Source organism: Aphelocoma coerulescens, chromosome 7 (assembly GCF_041296385.1).
Source record: "Aphelocoma coerulescens isolate FSJ_1873_10779 chromosome 7, UR_Acoe_1.0, whole genome shotgun sequence".
In the NCBI taxonomy this organism is placed as follows: domain Eukaryota; kingdom Metazoa; phylum Chordata; class Aves; order Passeriformes; family Corvidae; genus Aphelocoma; species Aphelocoma coerulescens.
The window spans coordinates 180,096-206,711 of record NC_091021.1 but is presented as its reverse complement, the minus strand read 5'-3'; the positions used below and the strand labels follow the sequence as shown (position 1 = coordinate 206,711).

Below are 26,616 nucleotides of genomic sequence, written 5' to 3'. Positions count from 1 at the left end.
CCTGTTCTTGCCAACTACACAGAAGAACTGCAGGAGTTAAAAACAAGAGACATCTGCTTCAAGGCTTCAGAAGTGTTAATGGACTTGAGTTACCCTCAAATCTTCTACAGATTCGTTCATGGGAATCAGTGTTTGTCCTACAAGGCTGAAATACACACATCCCCCCTTCTATGATAATTGACCACAGACAATTATTATTTAAAAAATCAATTGTTTTACTCTCTAGTTACTCAACAGCCTCAGTATTTAGCATTATATAAGGCCACATTAGACAATGAAAAGTGAAGCTAAGTGATCTAACTTGAAAATCAATTTGCAATTATATATGGGGGAGTAAAAGTGATATTTATTAGCTTACCATATGAGAAATGAGAGATTCCCAGAAACTGTCAGTTCTAAATCGTAATAGATCAAGAAAATTGCATCATTTGATGAGTTGCATCATAAAAATTGCATAAAATAATGAGCTGATGTGCTGAGCAAAAAAGCATGAACTTCATTTTTTATTACAGGACATGCTGTGTAACAGTGCCACAAGCCTGGTTCCCTCAAACACTGGCACAAGCAACATTATACATGTGTACTGACTTTTCTGTAGGGGGTGAAATTAAATTGTACCATTATATTTTATTCCAATGTGTTACTTAGTTTCACAATATGCCAAAAAAGTAAGACTGGCGGCTCCTGTAGTTTCTTTCAGATTTAAAATCATTTAGCTTGTAAATGGTTTGAAGCTTTGAAGTTGGTCTTTTTTTTTTTTTTTTTTCTATTTATATGCTTTATTCACAATGGTAACATCTTATTAACAAATTCTCTTTTATTCCCAAATTTCTCAATAAGTAAAAACCTCAAGGAATGGAAAAAAACCCCCAGATAGCCAGGCCTTATATATTAAAGGTGACAACAACATTGACTTGTAAAGTTACAATAATTTTGTGTTACAATCAGTACAAATTATATATTTAATATACTTTATAGTTGTATGTATCTGAAATGTCTGGAGAAATCTTAGAATAGCTAAGTGGAGTTACTGAATTTAAGGCAAGAATGCAACTAGTTGGAATATGTGAACTGTATACTTAAACAGGATTCTTTTCTTTTCTTAATCTTCGGTTTATTTTCCTTTTAAAATAACCATATCAAAATTCCAAAGGTCAGCTACTGTCATGATTTCTAGATTTTATCTTCTATTGCCCAATTAAAAGAAAAAAAGCAACCTCACCATTACTTTTAAATCATTCTTCAAATATTTTCTTAAATTTAGGAATGGGAAAGAAATTAAATTCTCCTAATAAATGGAAGTTAATAAACTCTTTTCTATCAGAGAGAAAGAAGACCTCCCAGGAGTACAAAATTAAGCAGTACATAAGTGTAGGACAGATAAGGTATCACTTTAAAGGGTAGCTGGAAATTGATTTCTGATTAAAACAAAACATTTAAAACCACAGAGGTCTTTTCCAGATCAGGAGCAGTGAATTTCTAAAAGTAACATTTTCCCTTCCTCCAAATATGCATTTTACTATAAGAAAGGAATGAAAAAGGAAGTAATTTTTTTAATACATTATTTATATATAAATAAATTGGTATGTGAATGCTATATATACATATATATATATATATGTATGTATGTATGTATATACATATAAAAATAATATCTGGATCCACCACTAAGAGCCAAATTTCAGCTGCCATCTGTCATGAATTAATAATACTGGTATTTTACTCATTTTTATGTATGCATCTTTCTCTATCAGATTTTGTTCCTAGCCTAACACTTAAGATTATAAATCTTCAGGAGAAGGGGTGCTCAAAGATAAAACAGTGAAATCTGATTACAAAAAAATGTGTGAAAGTACAGCTTTTTCAAGAATCACTTCTAATTAGGCTACTAAATCTAGGATGGTGCAGAACTTTACAAAATGAGTGGAAAATGCTATCTATTGTCACAATACAAAAGAGGAAGATCACAAGCTATCTAAACAATTTAGAAGCCCACTGGTCTTTTTTCATCTGTTTTTAAGGTTTCAGAACAAGTTTTTAGTTAGGGAAGAAATAATACAAGTTTCCAATGAAAACGGAGTGTGGCAGAGAAGACAATAGAACTTGGTAAACAGCCACTATCCCACTCTAATATTGTACTTTTCTTAAATAACCTAGCTGAATTACATTAAGGTGGTAGAGCTGCTCCTCATCAGGGCTCCATTTAAGTATTCACTACATTGTCACATGGAAACTGATTAGCTCAGCTGCCAAAAACAGGCATTAGTACAAGAAAAAAAAATGGTCTGATAAGTAAAGAACTTGAGGTACAAAGTTACTCGTGCAGTTCCCCAAGAAACAGTGTCAGAGCTCATCCTATTTCATGCACCCTTCAGTAGCTTTGGTAAAAACCCAGAACTCTCCAACAACCCCTGCAGATGACACAAGGTTGGGAAGCATCACTAAAACAAAAGAAGTTAAATTATGCAGGAATAATCAAAGGGCTCTGAAGACCAGAATTATCAACAGCCAGAGGAAATGGGTATAAACTGCTAATAAATAAATATAAATAATAGATTGTAGATTTTAACAAAAATCAAATCTGAAACATCGGCGTAACAAGGATCTGTTCCACAGCAACAACATTCCTAAAGAAGTTGCATGAAGTATCCCAAAGGGCCGCTTACAACAGATGATGATTTGGGACCCTGAGCCAGTGCACGCTGGGACAGATGAAAACAACTTGTTCCAAAGCTGCTGTTGGGGACCTGACATGTTTATCTATTTGGCCCACATGGGGCTGTGTCTTCTAGCACCCACAGCTCCTGCAGGTTGGCAGCTTTTCAAAAGCTTGTCAGGCCTTGACAGCATTCCTATTCCTGCGGAGCTGGGCGGGTCGCGCTGCAGATCACACCGTGATGATCGCGCTGACGTGTAACCCCGCGGGCACCGTTAGCACAGCCACAGAAAGGGGCACCATTGCTTTGCAGCTATTTACCCACTGTTTACCCAGCTGACAACATTTTGTATTTCGTATTTATTTAGTGCAAGGAGTAAAATAGAAAAGGCTTTTGCAAACTCACAAGAAACTTCGATGTACTGACGTCATGTTTCCAGCAGGATCCCAGAGGTTGGTGCTCCTATAGAATTTCTTTGCCAGCTTTCCAGCCTCTCATGCTATTAAACATCTCTCCGTTTTACACTGCACTTCTGGTGGTAATGGCACAGAGGCCTTCAGTAGAACTACTTTCCTTTGCTGACCATCTTTATTTTACTCACAGGAAGAAATCACAATTTTTCCAGTTTGCAAATAGCTTGCAGAATTTGTCAGGGACACTTCATAATGCCATTCCTGCAACAGGAGCTAATGGCTTCTGTACAGGAAAACTTCAGAGAAAATACATCCCTGTTACAGAAAGAAGATTATCCATTGCTATATTTTATATATTTATTGACTATAATCACTTTCGCTTTCTGCATTCATCTGTCATTCTGGAGGACTTGCTCATTACACTGTGGTACTTGCTGTTGTTTTATAATGAGGTTTACAAGCACTGGAAACCAGACAGATTTTTTTTCAAGCTGCCAGCTAAGGAAATTTTCAACCTATTACACAATACATTTCATAAAAACTACAATGATTTAAGAAATTCTGACTCCAGCAGAACTACTGATTTATTTCATCAGGAAAAATACACCAGGAAATAAAGCTATAACTTAATATATGGAAGTCAAATTAACTAATTTAGGTAAATTAATAGGTTTTAAGAAGGAAGTTATTAAATTATATATATGTATACATTAGAGAAGGGAGCAGGATACAATGCTTTGGATCCTTCTTTGCCAGAAATGTCTTAATATAGAGCATTAGACTCTAAAATATAATCTTGCCAAGTAATTATATCTACACATGAGAATAAATTGTTGGGGATCCTGACTTAGCTTTTGGAGGTATCAGTAGCTCCTAACAAAACAAATATCTGAAATTGAGAGCTTTATCAAAGTAAGAAGTTCATGTTCAGCTTTGTTTTAAAGAACGGAAACCCCAAACTATGCACAATCTTGCACTGCAGTCTCAAAGCTGTTATGCCTCTCTCGCCCCATCAGCGTGCTTTTAACACTCCTTCCACAAAGTCATTAATGAACACATCATTTATCGGCAGAAACTTAATATTCTAATCAATTTCTACTCGTTTTAGTAGCTGTATGTAAGCAGATCATTTTTTCCAGATGACTCGTACTCCAGAGGAGTACAAAGGACACACTTCAGACCCTTGTAGTCCCAACATGTGTGGTTTCCCCACACTGGGAAGGCCTGGAAGTGAGCCGCCTGGCCCAGTGCCAACCCAGACCACGCTCAGTCTAAACACAGCACCGGCAAGTGCTACTTTCTGACACTTCACTGCTACTGTAGAGTATCCTTTAGCTTCCTCCTCAGGGGCTGAGATTTTATACACAGCTCCTCACGCAACTTCCTTCATCTCATCCCTTCCCTCCACTGCAAGATTCAACCAGCCAAGCACAGTGGAATTAAAGAGAAACACTCATGTGACATTGCCTTGTGTTACCCGGGCATTTAAGCAAGAAGATACATTTATAAAGTTGTTGAATGCCCATGGAGACCTGGGAAATCAGCACACCAGGACGTTCTGCAAGGCTTCTCAGTCAGTTCTACCCATTTAAATATATTTTGCCTCAGTGCTTTTTTGTGAAAAGTTAAATATTATCTGAATAGTTAAACTATTATTTTACTACTAAAAGAAGTATTTGAACCTGCACACATATTTAGTCCAGATACGCAAGTGGTTAGGAATTTTATTCCCTCCTTTCTGGTTACCACAGATACGTAAGCATGCATTCTCTATTCATCTTAGGAAATCCAAATTTTCTTTCCAATACAAAGTGAGTCTTTTCTCTACCACATTTATACCAAATGGCACTGTCTGACTGCACATTAGTGCTCCTGGCTCCATCTGTGTTCTGCTCTTCTTGGAAAGCACAAGGTCCGTAATGAACAGCGCTGGTTTGGCCAAAGGGAAAATGTCACCAGCTTGGACTGAGGGGTGGCTCACACAGAGTGCTGCCACCTCCAGAAAGGTCTGGGCTCAGAAAGCCCCACTGAACATAATGGGAGGTGACAGCACTCAGCATCTCTCAGGAGGCAAGCAGAAGCCCACAGAAACAGAAGTCTGCTTTTCACACAAACAAAATTTGTCTTCTACAGAAAGCCTACACCAAAAATCAATTTGTGGTCTGAAAATTTGCAGTTGTGAGTAGTGCTGTTATTAATGCAATATCCTGGGAGGGGTAGTGGATTTTGAATCAATTACTGAGATGACAGAAGCAAGGTAAGTGCTTGATAAAGCATGCCAGGAAGAAATTTCCTGAAATACCCAGAATCTGACTTTTACAGAAACTGCCATGTGCAGCATTGCTGAAGTCCAGATAAGGAACAAGATATTCAGACTGGTACTGTATCTCTTCTATACAATGACAGCAAGCGTTGCTCTCAAACGTGAGGGCAAAATAGTCTCTTGTTCCACCTGTTCAGCTCCTGCCTGCAATCACATTAATTCAGGGTCAGTTACCTCTTCAGAGCTGGCAGCAGTACGTAGTAATTTAAAACCACCCTCTGGTGCCTAAAGAAAATACCAAACACAGCTGAGAATTCAGATTTTCTTCCTATCTGGGACAAGCAGGAAACCAGTTTTCATGTGTTCCTGTTGCAAGCATCTGGTTTCCACTCATAGCAGTCAACTGTGCTTACAAAAGCTCCAGTTCACCATGTCTGCTAGAAATATCGAAGGCTAAATTGTCATCTTATTATCTCAAGTTAACACACTGTCACCGGGCACAGGCAAGGGACTACAGCAGATCCCAGTGGAAGCTTTTCCTAAAACTAGTCATTCTAGATATTAACCAAAATGTTAAAATTGCCACTTATATTTTACTATGATTTAAACCATCCAAATTGCCTCTGCTCTGTTCAGTATTAGAGTAAAGTAATCCCAGGGATGCCAGGAAGCAATGAAAGAGCTGTCTTCAGTTATTTCCTTCCAAATGCTTTGAAATGAGGAGGGTAACCATGACCAGAGGAATTGAGAAGTGAACACTCTGAGCTGCATTTTTCCTGTCTGCTGATATTTTGATGCTATTTTCATGCACTGCAGGGCTCTCCCACACAGCTGATCTCTTGCAGGTCATCAGTCACAAAGGACATCAATCAGCACAAGAAACTCAATTGATTAAAGATAATCTGTATAACTACGGCAGGTGAGATGATCAAATCTTGGTAAATTTCATTGCACAACGAATCTGCAGTTACCCAGAGAAGAAAGAAAGAAAGAAAAACACAAAACCAACCAAACAAAAAGAATTTAACAAAATTTAACTTAGGAGATAAACTCCGTGGAAAAGGCACTGACCTTTTTTACATTTTTGTTTACATCAACCAAGTTGAGCAGGAAGATGTGGTCCTTTGCCCCGACTAGTAGCCGGCCCCTCTCCTCATCCGGCAGCAAGGTTCGAAAATCAAGCCCCTCTGTTGAGCCCAGGAATGGGATGCAGCTGTTTGAAAGCAGCAAGTCTGTGGGAAAACGAAGAAAATCTTTATAATCAAAATGTTTATATATGACTCATCAGTGTCTTTATTAGAAATACATGCAACCAGCATGGAGTGTACCAGGGAAATGAGTGCAGTCTTGGAGCATGTCTTTCCAGAGTTATAATACAACTCCTGTTAACTTCGGGTTCTCTGGGGTTTTTCTTACTTCCAAATTGGGCAATATTTACTTGCACAAAATATTTTTCTATATAAAATTTTCTTAACAAATTATCTGTATGGCATAAAGGAGTGAGAAATTCAACAGAAATTAGAAACCAAGAAAGACATATCTTTGCAAGATGTGTGCTATATCTTTCCTTCATCCCAAGAAAACGAATTCTGTTTATATCACCATACTCATGGATACACATGATCAAGGATCAATACCTCACCGTATTTGGTGCTCCAGCTATAAAGCAGCGAAGAAGGTCAATGCCAGCCAAGAATAATTAGGAGCAGGAAACAGTGGGTAGGAACATTTGAAGATCATCCAGTTCAACTCCCTCACTATGAGGAGGAACATCTTTCACTGGATCAGCTCGCTCAAAGTCCCACCTAACACAGCCTTGAACGCTTCCAGGGATGGGGCATCTGCAACTTCTCTGGGCAACCTGTACCAGTTTCTCACCATTCTCATCATAAAAAATGTCTTTCTTCTATCCAGTTTCTATCCACTCTCTTTTAGTTCAAAACTATTGCCCCTTGTCCTGTCCCTAAAGGCTTTGGTTAAAAAGTCCTTTTTTCCTTTTTTACATCTTTTTCACAAGCCCCTTTTATATATTGAAAAGTTGCAATATGGTCTCCTCAGAGCTTTCTTTTCTCCAGGCTGAACAACCCCAAACCTCTCAGCCTGTCTTCATACGGAAGGTGTTACAGCCCTCTGATCATTTTCAGGGCTCTTCCTTCCAAGGTCCATGTCTTTCTTGAACTGGGTGCCCCAGAACTGCATGTAGGACTGTAGGTAATTAAGAAAAAAAAAAAAGCTCTATGAAACTAATGAAAGAACCTATACTGTTACAAAAAAGCTAAAAAAGCTGTAAAATAAAAATTCTGTAGCATTTTGCCTAATGAATACTCTGTGGACGTAATTCTGGACGAGGACACAAACAACATATAGAAAAGAGCACAAGAATATTTAAGTCTTGTTGGGTAGTCATTACTTTGGGGAAAAGAAAATAAACATGTGAATCAGTTCTTCCACAAGCAAACTCTCCAAGCTAAACTATTTGGAAATCTTCAGACAGAAAGGCAAATCCTGTATTTAACGGGAAGATAAAATTAAGGGTATTTCCACCTTCCTGGCACTGGATGGACAATGTAACATTCCTGCTAGAAAACCCAGACTTACCGCACAAGTTATTGGCATATCCTGATCATGATGAAAATTTGGGCCAGTGTTTTGGAGAAAAAAGTCCTGAATTAAATAAAGGGAAAAAAACCCCACCCAAACATTTTTCTCCAAGGTCTTACACAAACCAAGTGACAGGCAAGAAAAGATTAAGTTCTAGTCCTGGCTAATGAACAGAACCATGGGAGAAAAATATTTTATCATTATTAATCTGACTACCTGGTATATAATTATGACAATTATTTTTTGGCTCAGTCACTTCTACTTAAGTTTGTGTACTTTTGTCTGGCTCAGTGCAGGATGTTGTTATGGTACAATCTGAAAACAAATTGTCATGCATTGCAGCTCCTATTCCCCTAGGTGAGATTTATTTGGCAGTACTTTGGGAAAAAATCTTGCTTCACACTGAAAAATTTTATCTGATGCTGAGCATTACATTACTATACACCAGCACTGTCCTTTCCCACATACCTTTCGTGAAGGCAAAGATGTCAGGATTTGTTTTCTAAACCAGTAACACTTTAAAAGATGTTTATTAATTGCCAGCAAGACCACTTTGGAAGCAGCTTATGGTTAACATGGTACTATAAAAACCTCAGTCCTCACCTGCAGAACACAAGTAACTAGCATACAGAATATGAGGAAAAATTCCTTCTCATCTGCAGTCACAGGAATTTGATCTAAGGATAAATTACATGCTTGTGCAAATGCTCTAAAGCACTTTCAGCACTTAAAGCCATGCAAAGCATGGGCCTCTGCAAGAGTGTCAATTGCAAAAATATGTGGATTTGATTCTTCTCCACATACATGAAGGACGATGACTGAGACTGCTGTCTACTTCCAGTTTCCTTATTTGAAAGGAATGATCTCTGAAGAGACCATCCCAAATGGACATTTGTCATCTGTTGTTTAACAGTTCTAGAATTTCTCAGTAAAAAAAAACCCACCTAGAACAGCTACAACAGTGAGGGAAAATGCTGCCTCATGACTGAAATGCCCAAGTGGGAATGAACCCTGCCTGATGCCTTGTACAATCATTTATTTCACTGCATCGTAAGGAAAACATCTGTAGAATATTCCAGATTGAAATGACAACACTGCACACTCCTTTCTTACTGGTGCAAATGACAACACAAGCTGCAAAGTGGTGAAGAATCAGGGTTTGGTACTTACTATTGAAAACAGCTTGGAAATAAGACTCTGAGCATGGCCACTGATAAGATTATAACTGTAATATGATCTAATAAAACTTTACCAGTAAATATTAACAGAGGGTTGATTAAATTTCAGCTAGATTAATAATTGTTCTCAGTCTATAAAACAACGCATTTTAATCTTACGCATTGAAATTTCCCTTCACAGCGAGACATATTTACTATCACCAAGGATATTGCACTGGAAAAATTTACTGTGAAAAGCACATTTCCCAATGATTCTCAAGCTTAGAGCAAGCTGTTGATTTGAATCACTGCATCTCTGTAGCCTGGCTAACACAGAACCAGCATTCTCACAAGGTACAGTAACAAAGTTACAGGGATGGTCTTTCACGAGTACGTGTTCAGCACTCAGTTTATGGTCTCTATTTGCTGTTTTCCTCAAAATTAAATACTTTTTTCCAGCCCGGTGATTAACTAAGTATCCAGCTAACTCCCCTTCTGGGTTAATATTTCACTGCTGACTGATAGAAGCTGGAATAGTGACTGGGTTTTATTCATTTCACACAGTATCTCGGTGGACTTGGCTCAAAACAGCATGATCATTGCTTACTTATAAAATCTCCAGCAGCAGAGCCACAGCAAAGAGACTTCAAAAGTAAAAATCTCATTCTGTTCTGATCATATGTATTTGCATTTATAAAACATATTTACACTTGTTAGCATCAAGTCACATGTGTGGTGACCATGTTGCCATTCCTCAACTCCAGCATGCTGTCACAATGCAGCAATGTAGAACCACTTGGTTCAGAATCAGAATGCCCTTTGTGACTAGGTACAGATTTTTTTTAGTGACAAGCCATGCCTAAATTAGCAGAAAGGGAACATCTCAGCCACTTTCAAAACAGTTACAGACAACTTTGAAGGACTCTGAAACTAAAGGCTGTATAACTTTCATATACAGGAAAGAACAAAGGTTGCATCACTTGCCTTTAGGGAGGAGCAAGTCCTTTCTCATGTTGGAGAATACACGTGAAGGTTTACATGGGCATTGTAGAAACTCAAGCAAATTTCTGGGATAAAGAAAAGTATTTCTCGCATGACTGCAGCAATTTATCCAATTCCTAAGGTATGCTGAGTTTAAAGTTGACCAGTTGACCCCAGATGTATTGGTATGAAGGCAAAGAGAATAAATACTTCCGGACTACTACCAATCTCTACAATGTAGTGCAAGAAGTAAATTACATTTTGTTTAGCTGCATGTCACCATGGACAAAGCTGTGCATGTGAAGTGGCTCTCATTGATATACAATACTATTAGGCCTGGTGAAAAACGTAATATTCATAGAACAGCAGGGCCTCTCCAAAAGGATACAGACAACTGGGAATAGAGAAAACATGACTTTCTGTGTTCACAGTTTTGTGTTAAAACCTTGGTTATGAGAAGCCCAAAAAAGAGCTGTGTACTAAACCACATGTTTTGCAGTTAGGGACTTCTCTGTTCATCTTTCAGGACGGAATTGTTCCCCAGGAGGGTATTACAGTCATAAAAGTGACTGTGAAAAGAACACTTTTCCAAAGATTCCTAAAAAATTCAGGAGTACTCTGCTGTAGAATTTCAGGCATTTCAGGGCATTTTCACATCAACCTTCAAGCATCTCTATGGGTTTGCTCAAGAGAGAGCACACGCAACATATCCAACATCTCTGTTTGCAAAATGGCATTATTTCAGGCAGGTATATAGGAACGACGTTCTCTAAGATACAGAGGCTTAAATATAAAGAATGTCACGTTTCAGGCAATTTGAGACACTTCTCTCCTTTTATTAATTTTCCAAACATAGCTATCCAGATATTACTGAAAAGGAGACAATCTACTATAGTAGGGTAGCTCAATTTCCTAAACTAAGACCAACTTTGCAAAATAGTTGTACACTGATAATAATAAAGGACCTCTGGAAGCAATGCTAATAAAGAATTCCTATTATAAAAATTTGGACTACCTATTCTCCTATGGTAAAGTGAGCTACAGGTCACTGAACAACTACATCAAGTCCCTAACAGGCCAGTTTCATGTCTTTGAGGTGTGCCAAGCAACCTCTCTCAGTTCGTAGTCTTCTGTAAGGATGTGCAGGTGGAGCCAGTTTCTGCCTCGTAGACGTAGGAACATCACAACAGCACCGTGGTAAACTGGAAGGTGAAGGGCAGGGCAATGCAGAGATGTGTGTCTGCACAGTGAATCCGTGTGCCGCAGCATCTTCCATCCATGGGAGCAGGAAAGCAGCTTCAGGATTGCCAGTGAAAAAAGGAAGAATTATGCAGTGCTCACGTGGCTGCCATCGGGTGTGAGCCCCCCCAGCACAGCTCTGTGCAGGGAATTCCTCTCAGTGGCCGGAGAGCAGCATCCAGAGGCGAAATCGCAGCTGACCGTAAGCTCGCATCGCCTCTGCGTGGGCGGCCGGATCTTGGGCCAGGTGCTCAAAGAGGTTGAGCGGCTCGACCGCTCGCATTGCCGGCGGCAAGCTGATCTCTGCAGGAAGCCTCTGGTTGCCTAGGACAAAGTGCTCCAGGCGTTTCAACTGCAGGCAGCGGCGCAGGTATGCCATGATGTCCCACAGCCGCCGTGCAAATTCCCTCCTGCGCCACTGGGACAGCGGTACGGTGGTCAGCACGTGCATGACCACAGTCTTCCAGGTCGAGCTGGAAAAACCTGTGCCCCTCAGGATGCAGGTGAAGAGCTGCAGGCATTTCAGGTGCAAGCTCTCACACGGCACCTGCCTGGCGACGTGCTGGAAGAATTTTGCCTCTGCCACAGCGTACGTCTCAGGCCACGCTGTGCTTGCGATGGAGTCGGCCTCGGCGGGCTGGCTGCTCACAAAGATGCTGGAGCCGCCTGTCTGGGCCTCTGTGGGCTGGCTGACCACAAAGATGTCGGAGTCCCCGTGGCGCACCCCAAACAACATCTCCACCACCAGGCTCTTCTTGCCTTTGCTCAGCCGGAATTGGCAGGACCGGCTGCAGGGCTGAAACACCAAGTGCCATGAGTACGACTGAGGCAAATGCAGCCACGAGCATCTCACCAGCTGGTAGAACCAGTGGGAGGTTTTCTCCACGTCCAGGTAGGAGCCGGTGCAGAGTGTCTCTAGGAGGCTGGGCTTCTGCTTCCGCCGCAGCTCCTCCTGCGAGTGGTGCAGGAAGCACAACAGCTTCTCGCCCAGCTGCTCCCTCTCGCACGTGCACACCAGCTCCACACGGACGCAGAAGGTCCTTGCTGCCATCTGCCCTCCACTGTTCAGCTCCAGGTGGAAGGCGTGTCCCGGTGGGGGATTCAGTGGGACCAGCATGCGGTACACCCCATCCTGCTCACGGGGACTCCAACCCTCAAAGGCACTGCCCACCCCGATGGCTTCTTGAGGCACCGGGTAGAAACTATTGCTCACGCTGTCAATAAAGACACGCGTGAAGCTCTCCATCAGCTCAGCTGCCACTGAGCGACCTTTCTCCACGTCCTCGACGGGACACTGTATGCGATCCACTAAAAGGATCCCTCGCTTATTCCCAGCGTCACGGGCGTCTTCTTCCTCTTCAGTTCCACCACGGCTGCCTTTGCCCTTGCCAGCATAGCCTTCTTTTTCACTGGCAGCCACATGACCTTGTTCTCCTTCTTTTGCATCTTCATTCTTCTCTCCATTCGCATTTGCATCACCCTGTTTCTCATCTCTGTTTGCAACACTGGTCTCTTCATTTCCAAGGTGAGTGGTTTTTTCTTCAGTTGCAGCAAACCCACTGTGGTCTATTGCCTTCCCACCATCACTGTTGTCTTCCTGCCCAATCCAATCACTGCTTTGTTGTTCACTGGCATCACTGCTTCCCTGCACCTTCACATCTGCTTTTTCTTCCTTTCCATCTACCTCGTATACTCCTTTATTTACATCATCACTGTTGCCTGCCTTCATATACGCATCATCGGTTTTTTCTTCATTTCCATCTCCGTCTTCCTTTCCAGCATCCTTGTCTGGCTCCACCTTCACATCCTTGTTTTCTCCTTCATTTACTTCATCTAGGTCTTCCACACCTCCAGTAACATTGCCAGGTTCTTGTTCATTTCCTTCGGCAGTATTGTCTCCTGGCATATTCCCATCACTCCAGCCTTCATCTTTCTTTGCATCATGGCCATCGTCACTTTTAACATCACTGTCTTTCTTCAACTTCACATCTTCATCTCGTTCATTGGCATCATCATCGTCTCCTTCATTTGCAGCCACAGGACTGCCTTCTCCTTCATTTCCGCTGCCGCTGTCATCTGCCTCCACAGTCACATCTATGGTTTCTCCATCTCCCTTGGAATCCAAACTGTCTTCTTCCTTTTCTTTTTCCTTCTCCTCTCCCAAGGTCTTGCAGGAGCTCTGGTCCTTGCCGCTGCTGTTGGTTTCGCTGGCTTCAGGACTCCTCCTGCAGCTAAACCACAGGCCCAAGAGGAGCAGGAGTCCAGCAAGAGCCCAGAATGGCCACTGCTGCAGGGCACCAAAGAGCAGGGCTCCCCAGCCCTCGTCCTGCTGCTCCGGGGGCCCTTGCTCCAGCTCCTGCAGCAGCCGAGCCATCTCGCGGTCAAGCAGCTCCTCACGCTCCTGCATTCGCCGGTGCGTGGCCTCATCCAGCCCATCCCCAGCTGGCTGGGGGTACTGGATCAGGCTTTGCACGAGCACGAAGAGCAATGACAATAAAGCCATGGTCTGCAAGAGGACACACAGAAGGGGTTCAGTAGGGCCAGCATGGAGGCAGCCAGTGGGGGGCAGGAGCCACAGGGACGTGGCAGCAGGAAGGAGAGGGCCCCCGGCAGCTGGCAGGAGGCAAGGCCTGCACCGCTGCCCCAGCAAGCACCGAGCCTGAGCAAGGCACTCCCACCAGGGGCTGGGCCCTGGATGCAGGGACAGAACACACGCCCCCGGTGCCGGCGCTTCTGCCCCAGCCCTCCCCCAGCCCTGCCTCCCCACCGCCTGTGTGCACTCACCGCTTGCCCAGGCTCTACTGGGGCAGCAGCAACCCATGGGGCCTTTAATAGCTGCCCCCATTGTGACACGGCCCCTGTGCTGTCACAGGTCCCAGAGCGCATCACAGGCCAGCCCCACCCACCATCCCCAGCCTGGGAACTCATCATGGCCCTGGGCACCCAAAGCCTCAAGAGACACAAAGTGCAGACCCATCAGTCGTGAACCTGGGAACCCCAGAGCTTCCCTGTACAAAGCAGGCACAAGTGCCCTCCCACACAAACCCTTGTCAAATATAAATATGGGTGACATGATCCATGGATGCTCTTGGTATATAGGTGTAAGCTTTTATTTAATCTTGGAGGGGGACATTTTTTATTAATAATATTTATATTGATTACTTTTGGGGCAGTATGTCATATAGGCTAATGTTTTGTTACAGATTTAGTGAGAAATCTTTCTGAAAGAAATCCAGGTTGCTTGAATGATGCACAGGAAGATCTAACACCCTCCTTTAAGAGGCCCAGTAAGTTAATTACAAAATTTTGGTGTCTTCAGCAACCTCTCAGCTCTTAAAACTCTATGGTTCAACACAGTGCAAAATTCTGGGATAGCCAGGATTTTGTTCAGAAAGTAGAATGTCTCCTTTTTCAAATTTGTAGCAAAGATGTACATCTGTCACTCCCACCATCTTCAAAATTGTCTGCCTTAAACAGAGTTAACCAATCTCTCTGACTTGTTTGATGTTGCGCTGGTTAAATAAAGGAAATTCTGACTCTTTCTGCTATCTCTGTGTATTTATCTCCAAAGGACTGTGAGTACGGAAGAGTCATCCCCTATATTCCTCAGCTCTTCTTTGGGGAACTCACCTAGAAATGGGACTGCAGAAATGGGGAGGGAGGAAAAAGAAACAGGATGTGAATCGAGCACCTGCATAGTGACCACAGATGTCCACTGCTAGACAGACACTGACGTCAGGCAGATCGTGCCCTCCAAATAGTGCTCAGAAAGAGAACAAGTTTGGGATTTCTGAAACTGCTCTGAATTGGATTTGCTTAAACAGATGTCATTAGTAAAAGTAATCAAAGAAAGAGTTTTGATCCCTCTTCCAAGCTGATGCCACTTATCATGTCTCTTCCCTGCATTCTTCTAGGGAAGCTGTTTTTGATGTTGTCCCGTCCTTCTTTTTATAAGAGAGCAAAAATCCTTTGTTAAGTATTACTCTTTCAGTTTTGTTTCCTCTCATCTTCTGAGATACAGTAAAGTGAACATTCAGCAGAATAGTTTTGTATTTTTTGAACACAATTCTTCTTTTATCCAATTGAGGCCCTTCTGTGATCATGAAAAAACAGCCTCCAGTCAGTGACATCAACAGTTTACACTCATAAGAGCTTGACATGGGTCAGTTCTCCAAGGTTATTCTTAGTTCAACTGCTATGTAAGCTGTTGATGTCACTGACTGGAGGCTGCTCTTCAGGACATGATATATATGATAATTATATGACAGAAAATGCAACATAGAGTTGAATCTGACCTTCAAGTTCACTAGCTTAAAAAAGGAAAAAAAATGTCTGCAAGAAATTTGCTGCTTTTCCCATTACTAAGATGTAATAAATGCCTTCAAGTTTATACTCAGTCGACGGCATATACACATGGACAGCAGCACCCATCCATCTTCAAGCTAGGGTACATTTTAAGTCTCAATGATCACTGCCTCCAGAAAGCATTTTTGAGACAAAACAGGCAAAGTCTTTTGCATATCTAGACAATCATCCAATACTAGGATCTTCACTCTCACATAAACACTTCATGTTTTTCCATAGAGGAATCTGAGATAGATTTTTCTGACAAATAACAGACCACCAAAAATTAATTAAACGACAAACAAGGGAAAAGCACCACTTCCTCACTCAGCACATTTTCCTTGATTTTCATTAAGCATTCAGATTTACAGACGCTGATATTGCCACAAGAGCCGTTTTTTTCTGGTTTTACTTCCTCTTCTAGTAGAGCAAGCACAGCTGCAAAATGCAAGCTCATTTCTAGGCTCTCTTACACATCACCAGTTTACCACATTCCAACCAGTCATAGCTGTGCAACACCCCGTCAGGGTACTGGGATTACTGCAGTGTCACAGACAGCTTAAGTGAGGCTCATGGAGCTGTACAGTTTTAACTACGTTTTAGATGTATAATTAAATGATGCATGACATGGAAATAAGCCAGCTGTACTGAAACTGAACAAACTAACTGCTGTGATGCAACAGTTAAGCATCTCATCGGTTATAAAATGAAACAGGTTTAAAGCAAAAGCAATATAGAGAACAGAATGCTTGACACTGTTAAATAGCATGTTCAAAGGATAATTTTTGAACATTAAGGAAATGTACTCACCCAGTCAAATTTTCAAAAGAATTCCTGGCACCAAAATGTTCTCTGTTTGCTTTTTCACCATGTTTTAAGAATGGATCACTCTTAGGGGGAAGAAAATCCGGTGTGCAAAACACTGCGGGAAACTAAACAATCCTTAAACATGGCTAATTGCCATGTGGAGCTGATGGTTTAGCACGGTCATCCTTCAGCAGAGGAGAAAGAACTGCCTGTCTTTAGTTTACTTAGGTAAGATGAAAAAAGTGAGGAGTGTGAATTTGATCTCGCTTCAATTTACTTCAGTGGAAAAACTCTTGCCATGACTTCAGTGAGAGTGAGACTGCACCTTAATTCATTCTATATGGAGAAAAACAAACCAGCTGAGAATAATGCTTTTGTTTATTAGATTTAAATTACTACCATAGTCGTTTTGAACAGTGCTAAGTAAATCCTGCTTTAAAAGCCAAACCTTGCCTTCAGTCGTGCTTATTCCTCTGTACTGTGTCACAGTGCAGGATTCCTGGTCCTCTGACCAAGTCACGGCTGTCACAGTAAGCATGGTTTGCTCTGGGGAATGGCCACATTCCCACACGGGAATGATACATGTTTGTGGATATCACTGGTGACAATGCCCAAATCTGGCCTGGTGCATGCCCCCCAGCCAAGAAACTAGGGTGCACACTTTGGTAATATAAATGCATTCACTGAGAACACAGACTACACTTACTGAAATGTCCATGGAAAGCAGCCAAGTAAATCAAATCAATAGGGTTAAATTTGCAATTTCTCTCTTTCTGCAGGAAAATTTTAGGATAGCCACAAATTGAGAAAAATTTGATTTTTTTTCTTCTTTTTCTCAGAAGGCAATCAACCTTCTGGGTCTGGCTATTCTTTACTTCTCCCTATGAAGTAAAATCTAAAAAGACACACACGATATTTATGGAAGGACCTCCCAATGAATTAGGAAAAATTATTACTCAGAAGATAAAACAGAAACAAGACTGTCTACACCGTATGAATTAAACATACAAGAATTAGGACACAGAGCCTTCCATTCTTTAGTAACAGAACTGATGCTGTCCTGAAAATGACATGAATGAATTAGACTGGTGTATGAAAACCTTCTGCATCTGCTCTAGAGGTTGGAATGAGGATGTTAAATGAGGCAGCAGACAACAAGGATGGGCTGCTTAGGGAAGCTGTGGTTGTGGAGTTCTGCAGTTTGGATGAAGGTCACAGGTTATCTCCATCTACATGAAAATGAGTGATAAATACACACTGTCGGTCTTAAGACTGAAAGAGTACTAGGCAAAGAGAGTTAAAATATGGAATATTACTCAAAATCATCCCCTGGTTTTCTAAAGATCCTAATCTTCTATTAGAAGACAGTTTGTTACCTTCTCCTAATATTAAAACTACAGTAATAAAAGCACCTCAATCTTGTAGAAGTATCTAAGATACACAGATTAAGTAAGGTATATGCACTGAGAGCACCCTAAAAACATCACAAGAGGAGTGACAATTTCTGGGATAGTAATGACATGAACAAGTATCTAACTTAAGTCTGAGTGAATAAGAGAATTTTTCAACTAATGGATATGGGAAAATGTGAAAAGATGAGATACGTGATTAAAGATCATAGTGGATTTGATTAACACAGGTGGAGAATATATGACTTTGATTCTGTACTACAACGTATTTTAATTGATTTGTGTGTAGTTTTAGTTTTATACATGCACAATTTTTTTAGAACACATCTTTAGACTGGGACAAACAATAAAGGAAATCCATTGTACGACTTTACATTGATCCCGACATCACTCACTGGAATATCTTAACATTTCCTGCACAGATTCCCATTCGTTAAGATGACGACCTTGAGAAGAAGGAAACCTATAGCTGCCATTCAGAGAAGGTCTAAAATTTTAATTGCTGTTTGAACACAAAGGAGCTTTGACATGCTGTGGTTTATTGAAGCACTCCTGCAGTTATAGACACATCTTTAACCACCCTACCCTCTCCCTCTTCCTCCATCCACCACTGATTGTTGCAACTGGAAAATTCAGTAACTGCAAAGTCCTGCTTACTTCCAGCTCTCCTGCCCCAGCAAATGCTCAGCTCTTCTGGGAAGATGGAGCTATGCCATAAACTCATTGCACATGAAAGGAGACGAAACCTTCCCTTCAAAGACACGTGTGACCAGGTTTTTGGAACTGCCTGACGTGGCCAGTTCTCATCTGTTTTCCATAAAGAAGGAGAAGAGCCCTGTATTCTCCTCTTCATGATAGTTCAAGTATTAATTCCAAAGAACAGAGATGCCAGGACTTGTCAGTGACATGACTAACAATTTTATGACAACTGGCAAAACAGTTCATTTCTCCTACATCTTATTCTCAGAAACCTTGGAATTGTTTTGTCTGAAAGATTTGGGGGGAGGAAGGTAGACTTAATTCTCACAACTATATTAAATACTCAGTATATGTGATATCCTGTTGTCAACACACAAAATACAGTTTGATTATGATAAGCCATACTGGAATCATTTACAGTACATAAGTGTGAAAAAACAGCATTAAATTTTTTCTTGTTCCATGTGGAAAAATATACACCTTCCAACCCCCCAAGAAAGTAAGACAAAGCACAATAAATTCTGGTAATTCTCTTTCTTCCGACTTTTCAGTTCCATCACAACTCTCAAAATTAAGATTTATGGGCTATTTTGCATCTGCATCTGTTGTTGATTTTCCCCCCCTACGGGGATATAGGTGAATAAGTTTGGACAGGAAACGGTATCCCTCAAGCCAAACTGAAAGGTTTATAAAGTTGCTAATAAAAGTTTGGGTCAGGGCCTAAATATCAATCATCTGCTCATTGTCTTTTTAAACGAGCTCAGGCATTTCCCCAACTGTTCCCAGCAGGTCTCTGCCACTATTTTAAACTAAGATTTCAGCCATTTTTTTTCCCCTGTGTTGACCTCAATAATTTTTCTTTCTCCCCCTCTTTACCTGCCAAAGGCATCCATCAGGATTTTGCCAAAGGCTATCTGCTTTTGAAGTTGAGAGGAATTCACTAATCGTGAGTGTCAAATCCACAATAAATGCTGTCGCCATGTGGTACATGCTGCTTTTGGGAATTATCTCAAAAGGCCTGGCTGTGAGAAGGCCGGCTGTATGTTAGGAGGGTTTTACTGCTAACTTTCGTAACTCATGTCAGGTCTTTCAGTTTCTCTATTCATTGGCTTCAGTGAGCGCAACTGTTTCCCAAAGTAATAAAAATGTTGTCAAGATCCCTTGATCTTGCTTCCTCTGTCTCTCTCACACAAACACATCCAAACACATTTATATACACAGTGGAATAGCATGCCCAGTGGCACGCAAATCTAGCAAAAGAGAAGCTTGTAAATAAATAGCAAGTCATTCTGCTTACTCAATAAATTTCTCTGGGTGTTAAACTCATGATAAACATATCATAAGCCCCAATGAAGGCTTTACAGCCTGTCCCATCACACCATCCTGAGTGTAACTCTGCAATGCATAGGAAGACATAAGTTTGAAAAACAGAGCAGAAATAGCTCCCATAAGGGCAAGGTGCTGACACAGCTGAAACATAACTAATGGGAGAGCATTTGTTTTCACTAAAGAAGAAAGTATCAGTGACACACCTCTGTGCCTGTGGAGGTGTGCTGTACATTCAAAGCAAAAAGAAATCTACCTTCTTTAAAAACTTGTCCATTAATACATAAATATGTCTGTGTTGAAATCCCTCGGTACCATTCTTAACAAGAACTACACACAAGACTAAGAAATTCTGCAGAGAAACACGCTTTTGTGATCCAAAGAGGCAAGGAGAAAGAAAACCACATATGAAGAGTTTAACATACCCACTTAGTGATAGAAAAAGAATTACTACAAAAATAAATGTCAGTCCCCTTGAAACACTTGAGTCAGCTCTCTCAACTTCCTCTGATGCTGTAGGAAGGTGTGAACGTCCTCCATGTCTCACATCATCCCCACCAGCCACATAGGAATGTCTCCAATGCACCTCAGAGTGTTTCAAGTACCACTCCCCTCTAATTTATGTAGAGTCTGTTAACATCCTCTTGGAGCAAACAGAAATAACACTTTTAAAAGACAGTTATACTTCAGAAACATGTGCCCCGACACAACAAAAAGCCCAGATTTTAATACTGCCCCGAGGCAGAATTCATCCATCTTTAAGGCTTCTATTGTGTATTTCCTGGTTAGTAATACAAAAGAACTGCTGGCAGTATCACATCAAAACGGAAGTGGCAGAATCAGAAAAACTACTGAAAAGTTTACCTTTATAGGAAAGCTTCAGTCTTGGGATATTTTGTTTTGACATTCCAGTGACTGGAAGGAACAGCATCACTAAAGACAGCGGGCTGCAGGCACGTGGCACTTGCAAAGCTCTCATTCTGCTCTCCTCTTCTGTACCTTCTTTTGTACTATGGTGAAGTATCTCCCCACTTTTCAAACAATCCAAGTTTTATCTGGAAGAAAAAAAGAAAACATCTGCAGATCTGCTTTACTGCATAAGTAACAATTCTGTAAGCAAGCCAGACCTATCTTTAAGGAGCACCTCAGTTAATTTCTTTGCTACAAAAGTATTTTTCCTCTAGTACAAGTAAATATGTTTTGTTTCCTTAATACTAAATTTACACATTTTGACATTGGAAAAATATGTAAACTTTTCAGACACCAGTGTCTAGCCTAGCTAAAGTTTAAGCACAAATTAAATTAATGCAGTATCCATAAAAAGAACATCTGACATTCAAAAGTGACCATGCAACTTGATAGTTAATACCAGTCCATTGGATATCTTATATGTTTTATAGCTCTTTTTGTCTCAGTACAACAGCTATTGTGTGTTTATGCTATGACTAGAATGAACTGTAATGTCTCAGATGCCATGGGGGTACAAGCTGAGTTAACAGTGAGTACATATCCATATCCATCAAAAACTTTTCATAAATAAACTAAGAAAACTGGACAGAGCAAGCAGTTGTGTTTCGTTTTAATAGAGAAAAAAGTCAAAGCGGATGATGGATTTAAAAGTGCTTTCAGTATGATATTTCCAGCAGAATAACTGCCTCAACTCATCCACCAAAATGTCCTATAAACTTTAATGAGTGTTTCAGGCTGGAGTCAATAGGCTGATATGGGATTTTGTTAGCACAGTGTGCAACTAAGCCAGCTTTGCAACACTTTTCACTTAGTAAGAATCATTCGTAGTCCATAAAGCTTAAAGTGTTTTACAAACGAAAGCAATTATCACTGCCCTTATTTTCCCTATGCAAAAACGGAACCATAAAGCTGCAATGAACCTATTTCCTCAAGGTCACACAGCCAGCACAGGAGTTGAAAAGAAAACAGCAACAGCAGTCCTGCTGTCCTTTGTACCCAGCTATCAAGGATCCCTTTTGCCCAATAACTCGACTTTTGCACGTGAAATTATTTGAAACGGCATCTTGAGTTCTGAAGGCAAAACTTCACGGTTAATAAATCACAGAGATCAGAGTATGAAAATATTTGTGAGACCAGATCCTTCCCCCTGCAAGTGCCTGATGCTAGAGGTCAAGGGAGATGGCTGGTGAAATGACAAATATCAGTGTTTGAGTAATGCTGGAAAACCAAGGAGTAAGGAAATGTTATGGTTAGTCGAGAGATTAATGGCTCATGATGTGCCATGAAAATTCTTTTCTGAAAGGTACTGGAGCTGCCTGATTAAAAGAGCAATCCTAGTGCCCACATCAGCCAGCACTTGCACAGACACCAAAGGAGAGGTTCCTCGCAAGTCCATGAGAGATGCAGCACAGCTTGTGGCCCCTGAGCCTTTCCACTGGTCTGTTATTTGAACTCCTGCAGCACTAGGTCTTGCAATTCTGTGAGCTACAGCAGCACCCAGAACCAATTCAGCACCTCCTGATACAGGCAGTTCATCCTTCCTGGCATGAAAGGATGGAAACAGAATCCCTTCAGTTCTCTCTGACACAGGAAATCTTGCTCAGATGAAACTTGGGCTTTCTGAGCCTCCAGACTTTCGCTCAGTAGCAAAAGACAAGGAAGTGTGCAAGAAAAGCATGATGGTGAAAAAGAGGGAAACAATCCGTAAAATCCCCAAAGCATAATTCCTATTGCAGAACACTAAGCTTCTTTCTTCTCAGTCCCCTCTTCAACACTCATATTCAGTGTCTGAATGCACTACTCTTGGCCAAGTGTGAGTACACGTTCATGAAATGACATGGAGAGAAAACAGACAAACATGAAATGCCTGTTTCATCTTTCTCTTCCCTTTATTACAGTATCAGATCCTAAGAGAACACCCTTAACTTCTTCTGTGCCAACACATCTATTTGAGGGTGGACCACGAAGGACTGAAGTGGATTAGACTATCCCAGGGTTAAATCGCCTTTAAGAAATTTATTTAGAGGTGAAAAAGGGGAAAAGAAGGAGAGGGGAGGAGGGGGAAGAATATGTGAAAATGAGACACCAGCCCTGTTCATCTTCAGCAGGATGATAGTGACAAACCATACTTCAAAAAGAAGCAATTAAGAGGGAGCCAGTCTCACTGCAAGTATGTTGAGAAGTCATGGCCTGAAGGTCTGGGCCTCAGCCAACAGGGAACTCACCAAAGGATATGGGGCTCATTTTCTTGAGGCAAATTACTGTGAAGAATCAGGACTAAATTTGACTAAAAAACCAGTTGTGTCAATGCACTGTCATTTGCTGAATTGATTGAGAATCAGCACCAAACTCGGGCCTTCGGCCATAGCTCACAACCTCACTTTTTCATGTAGGCTTTTTTTGCTAATGGGAACCTTCCTTTTTTTTTGGTTGGGTTTTTTTTTCCTTTTCCCCTTTTATTTGAATAATGTCTGTGAAAAACCATTTGCTTTCACAAGGCAGTTAGTTTACACTCGAGGCAGCTGCTCTGTGAGCTCGAGCCAACCCTGTCCTGTCTTTAGATTCATTGCAATCTGGCCAGATTGTCACATATATTTTTAGTTTATGATGATCCTCTAATACAATTCCACACAGAGTCCTTCCAACAGTCTAGCTCAGGTTAATGAACTTCAGGCCAACTAACTTGCCATTAATCGTCAGGAAATGCCCTTCCTCTCTGTAACACATGCAATGTCAATCAGTGTCCTGTGCTGAAAAGACCCACGGTCACGCAGCTCAGTAGCAAACAGTTCCATGGGCAGAAATAAAACATAAAACCTAAACGCAAATTTGACTCCCCCATTCCTTCCTCCCCTCAAAAGTAAGAAGAATTTGGTCAGAGAAGGAAAAATTACTGGTTTGTTCAGTTCTTTGATACTTCAGCTAAGGACCAACACATTGTAAAACCTCCTCACCATGAACAGATCCAAAATAACTGAGGAAAAAGAGTCTGAAATGAAAAATGCTGAGGCTAAAGCTGGTTTCCCACCTTGGCTTCAGCTAGGAAATAGCACCGCACTGTGTTCATTATCACCTGCAAGACCGGCCAGGGAAGGAAGCCAGGCATACACCTCGCTGAAACAGGGGCATTTCCAATGGAATAAAGAAGCTTTTATTTGCCCCATGTAGGGGTGGGAGGCACAAGGCTGAGGAGGGGCTGAGCAGCCTGGCTCCATCCTGCTAGGACCTCCCTGCGGGGCCCATAAATTGGGAACAGGCCGTAGGTTAAATGCCAAAAGACAGAAAGCTGAACTGCTGGTGCCCGGCCATCCTGACAGAGAGAGGGGCTGGACCTGACTGGCACATGTGGGATGCCACGTCTCTGAAATGAGGTGTCACCTCCCTGCAATTGGTCAGATTTAGTGGAGCCTATAAAACAGATTGCTCTGAAGCTACTGTCTGAAACAAGAAAACCTGGGGCCAATTTACTAAACGTAATTTATTCCAGGCCCTTTGTGGCAATAAACAGAGCTCTTCAGCCTTCTCAAACACACAGACAGTAAGGAGTTCTGTGCTTATGGGAGCTTTTTCAGATCGTTCAGCTCAAACCTATCTAAATGCAAAGTCTTGCATTCACAAATACTGTGTAGTTTCCGACTTCTCCTGGCATCATGAAGTCCAGAGCTGAAAGGACTGTGACCCATCTGCAAACACACGCTTTATAAACTGTATTCGTGTAACTCTTGGTTAGTTCTGTAAAATAAAAACCTTTATGGAATTGGAGGATAATTTAAAACCTGTTTCCAACACTAGGTTTCCGAGGTCATTTTGAAATTCAGAATTTTACATTCAAATAAAGAGTTACGGCTCAGTTTTAGTGAACCTAACAGCAATGCTGCAAATTGTGACAGCTGAAAATCTAGAGCAACCCAGTCATCATAAGCTTATAAATTCATTATAAACTTAATGAGTAAGTTGCCTAGGCCACGTAGCCTCAATATCTAATTTACTATCACTGATGCTAGAGTTTTTCTTTCTTTTCCTCATCTATCCTTGTTTGAGATGATCTCGAGGTTTTATTTTGTCTATGGAGTCAGAAGCCAGCAAAAGATGTCCCTTCTAGACATCAATAAAATAGCATGAGTGGCCTGTCAGACAAACATACTGCTTTAAAAGATTTAAAACTAATCACCTACAAGAAGAAACAAAAATTACCCCGCCTACAATTCAAATTGATTGAAAGGTACCCTATCTCTTTATGATCTCTTCCTTAAGTATATGTACTTTATATACATGCACACAAATTTAAAGCATGTTACTTTAACTGCAAATGTACAAATACGTGTCCAATGCATTATGTAGATGTCTCACCTTGAAATTATCATACATATTCCAAAAGAAAAATTACTATTGAGTGGTTCAAAACTATACTATAATCATGAACTGGATATTGAATTGTCTTTGTTAATAAGAGAGAAAACTATAAGCATACATGACTCAGATTAGTAACTTATAAAATCAAATAGACTAAAAATAAAATTGCATCATTAGACTTAATATTCTTAACTTAGTTCTGCAATAACAAAGATGACATTCATCCAGAGCACAATGAAACTATGTTCTTGTACCACTTAGATAGATGGTCTGTTGATATATTATTTGGCAGAAGATGCTTTTCACTTTACCGTGTTCTATTTTATTTCATTGGCACCTCGCCGGGCGTTGCGCCGGGCGGCTCATTCGGGGACATGCGCCGGCTCCCACAGCGCCCCGCCCGCCGCCGCTCCCCGCTGCTCTCGGGAGATCGCACACCGCAGGCGGCCCAAGCCCCGTCTCGCCGACGGCCCTCGCCACCCGCCGCCCGCCGCCGCGTTCTCCCGCTCCCTACCGGCACGAAGCGGCGCCGGAATCCCTCCTGTCCTGGAAAAGGTGCGCTAAAGAAAAAAGAAATGAACTCCGAACTTTCCACAAACGTCCCAAAAAACGAAGCCGCTGTGAGGGGCTTCGAGCTGGGCCTGGTCCCTCAGGGAACGGCGCTTTCCATTGGCTGCCGGAGTAGCCAGGGCTCCTATTGGCTGCCGCACGCTGCGACGCTTCCGATTGGCTGCTGCCCGACCCGCCGCCCCCGGGCCGCTGCTGCTGGGGGTCTCGCCAGGCGGGCTGCAGCCAGAGCAGGACACAGCGCAGCGCCAGCAGGCGTCCGGCGGTGCTCCGTGTCTGTCGGCGTCTGCACTTCAGACAGACAAATTGCATCTGGGTAATGGTGGCGTGAATGATCGCAGGGATTATTGGGGTGGGCTGGGCCTGGCCAGGTGCCTGGTGCCAGCAAAACCGCTCTGTCCCTCTCCTCCTCACCCTGGGCAGGGAACAGAACACATCAGGAAAGGGCCGAGGATCGGGAGAAGGGCACAGAGAGATCACTCACCGGTCACTGGAATAAGAGACACGACTGGGGGGAATAAATTGAATTTATTGTCAAACAAATCAGAGCAAGAGAATGAGAGGTAAACCTGCAGGGCTTTAAGCCTAGGAACGAGGACTTTTTCCTCGGCAGCTCGCAGCTGTACGAGGGGGATAAAGGATCCCCCGGGGCCCCCGAGCAGCGGCTCTGCCCCCCCTCAATGGGGATGTGTCCAGACCCGCCGGTCCATGCCGGGCTTCTTTTTCAATTTCTTAATGAATTAAGGGAAAACTCCCTTTAGTCACCATTTCAAAGCCTTGAATCAAGGGGAAAACGGAGCTTCCCTCTCAATTTAGACCCGTAATTGATGC

At 41.9% G+C, this 26,616-nt stretch overlaps 2 protein-coding genes across 6 annotated transcripts in view; both read right to left on the bottom strand.

Moving 5' to 3' along the window:
- The window catches only part of LOC138113428 (semaphorin-3D-like), a 36,424-nt gene extending 10,280 nt beyond the window's left edge, over positions 1 to 26,144 (bottom strand). For 2 of the 5 annotated variants that reach the window (XR_011152164.1, XM_069021601.1), the window contains exons 1-2: positions 20,761 to 21,022; positions 6,405 to 6,565 (exon numbers count right to left, since the gene is read on the bottom strand). Coding sequence is in view for 3 of the 5 variants with exons in the window: in XM_069021601.1 (XP_068877702.1) it covers positions 6,405 to 6,565; positions 20,761 to 20,875 (276 nt within the window). In the remaining 2 variants the exon portion in view is untranslated. Of the gene's footprint in view, positions 1 to 3,062; positions 3,385 to 6,404; positions 6,566 to 20,760; positions 21,023 to 25,529; positions 25,552 to 25,732 lie in introns of those variants that run through there. The other 3 variants (XM_069021599.1, XM_069021600.1, XR_011152165.1) reach the window with 3 other exon arrangements.
- On the bottom strand, positions 11,389 to 13,292 carry LOC138113427 (inositol 1,4,5-trisphosphate receptor-interacting protein-like 1). Its single transcript, XM_069021598.1, has one exon. It carries the CDS (start codon positions 13,215 to 13,217, stop codon positions 11,469 to 11,471), a length of 1,749 nt encoding a protein of 582 aa, XP_068877699.1. The 5' UTR covers positions 13,218 to 13,292; the 3' UTR covers positions 11,389 to 11,468.
- Positions 26,145 to 26,616: the final 472 nt, after the last annotated feature.

Excerpts from the sequence above, each read along its gene's own strand:
- LOC138113427 (XM_069021598.1), bottom strand. The coding sequence starts at position 13,217 with ATGCCAGGAGACAATACTGCCGAAGGAAATGAACAAGAACCTGGCAAT.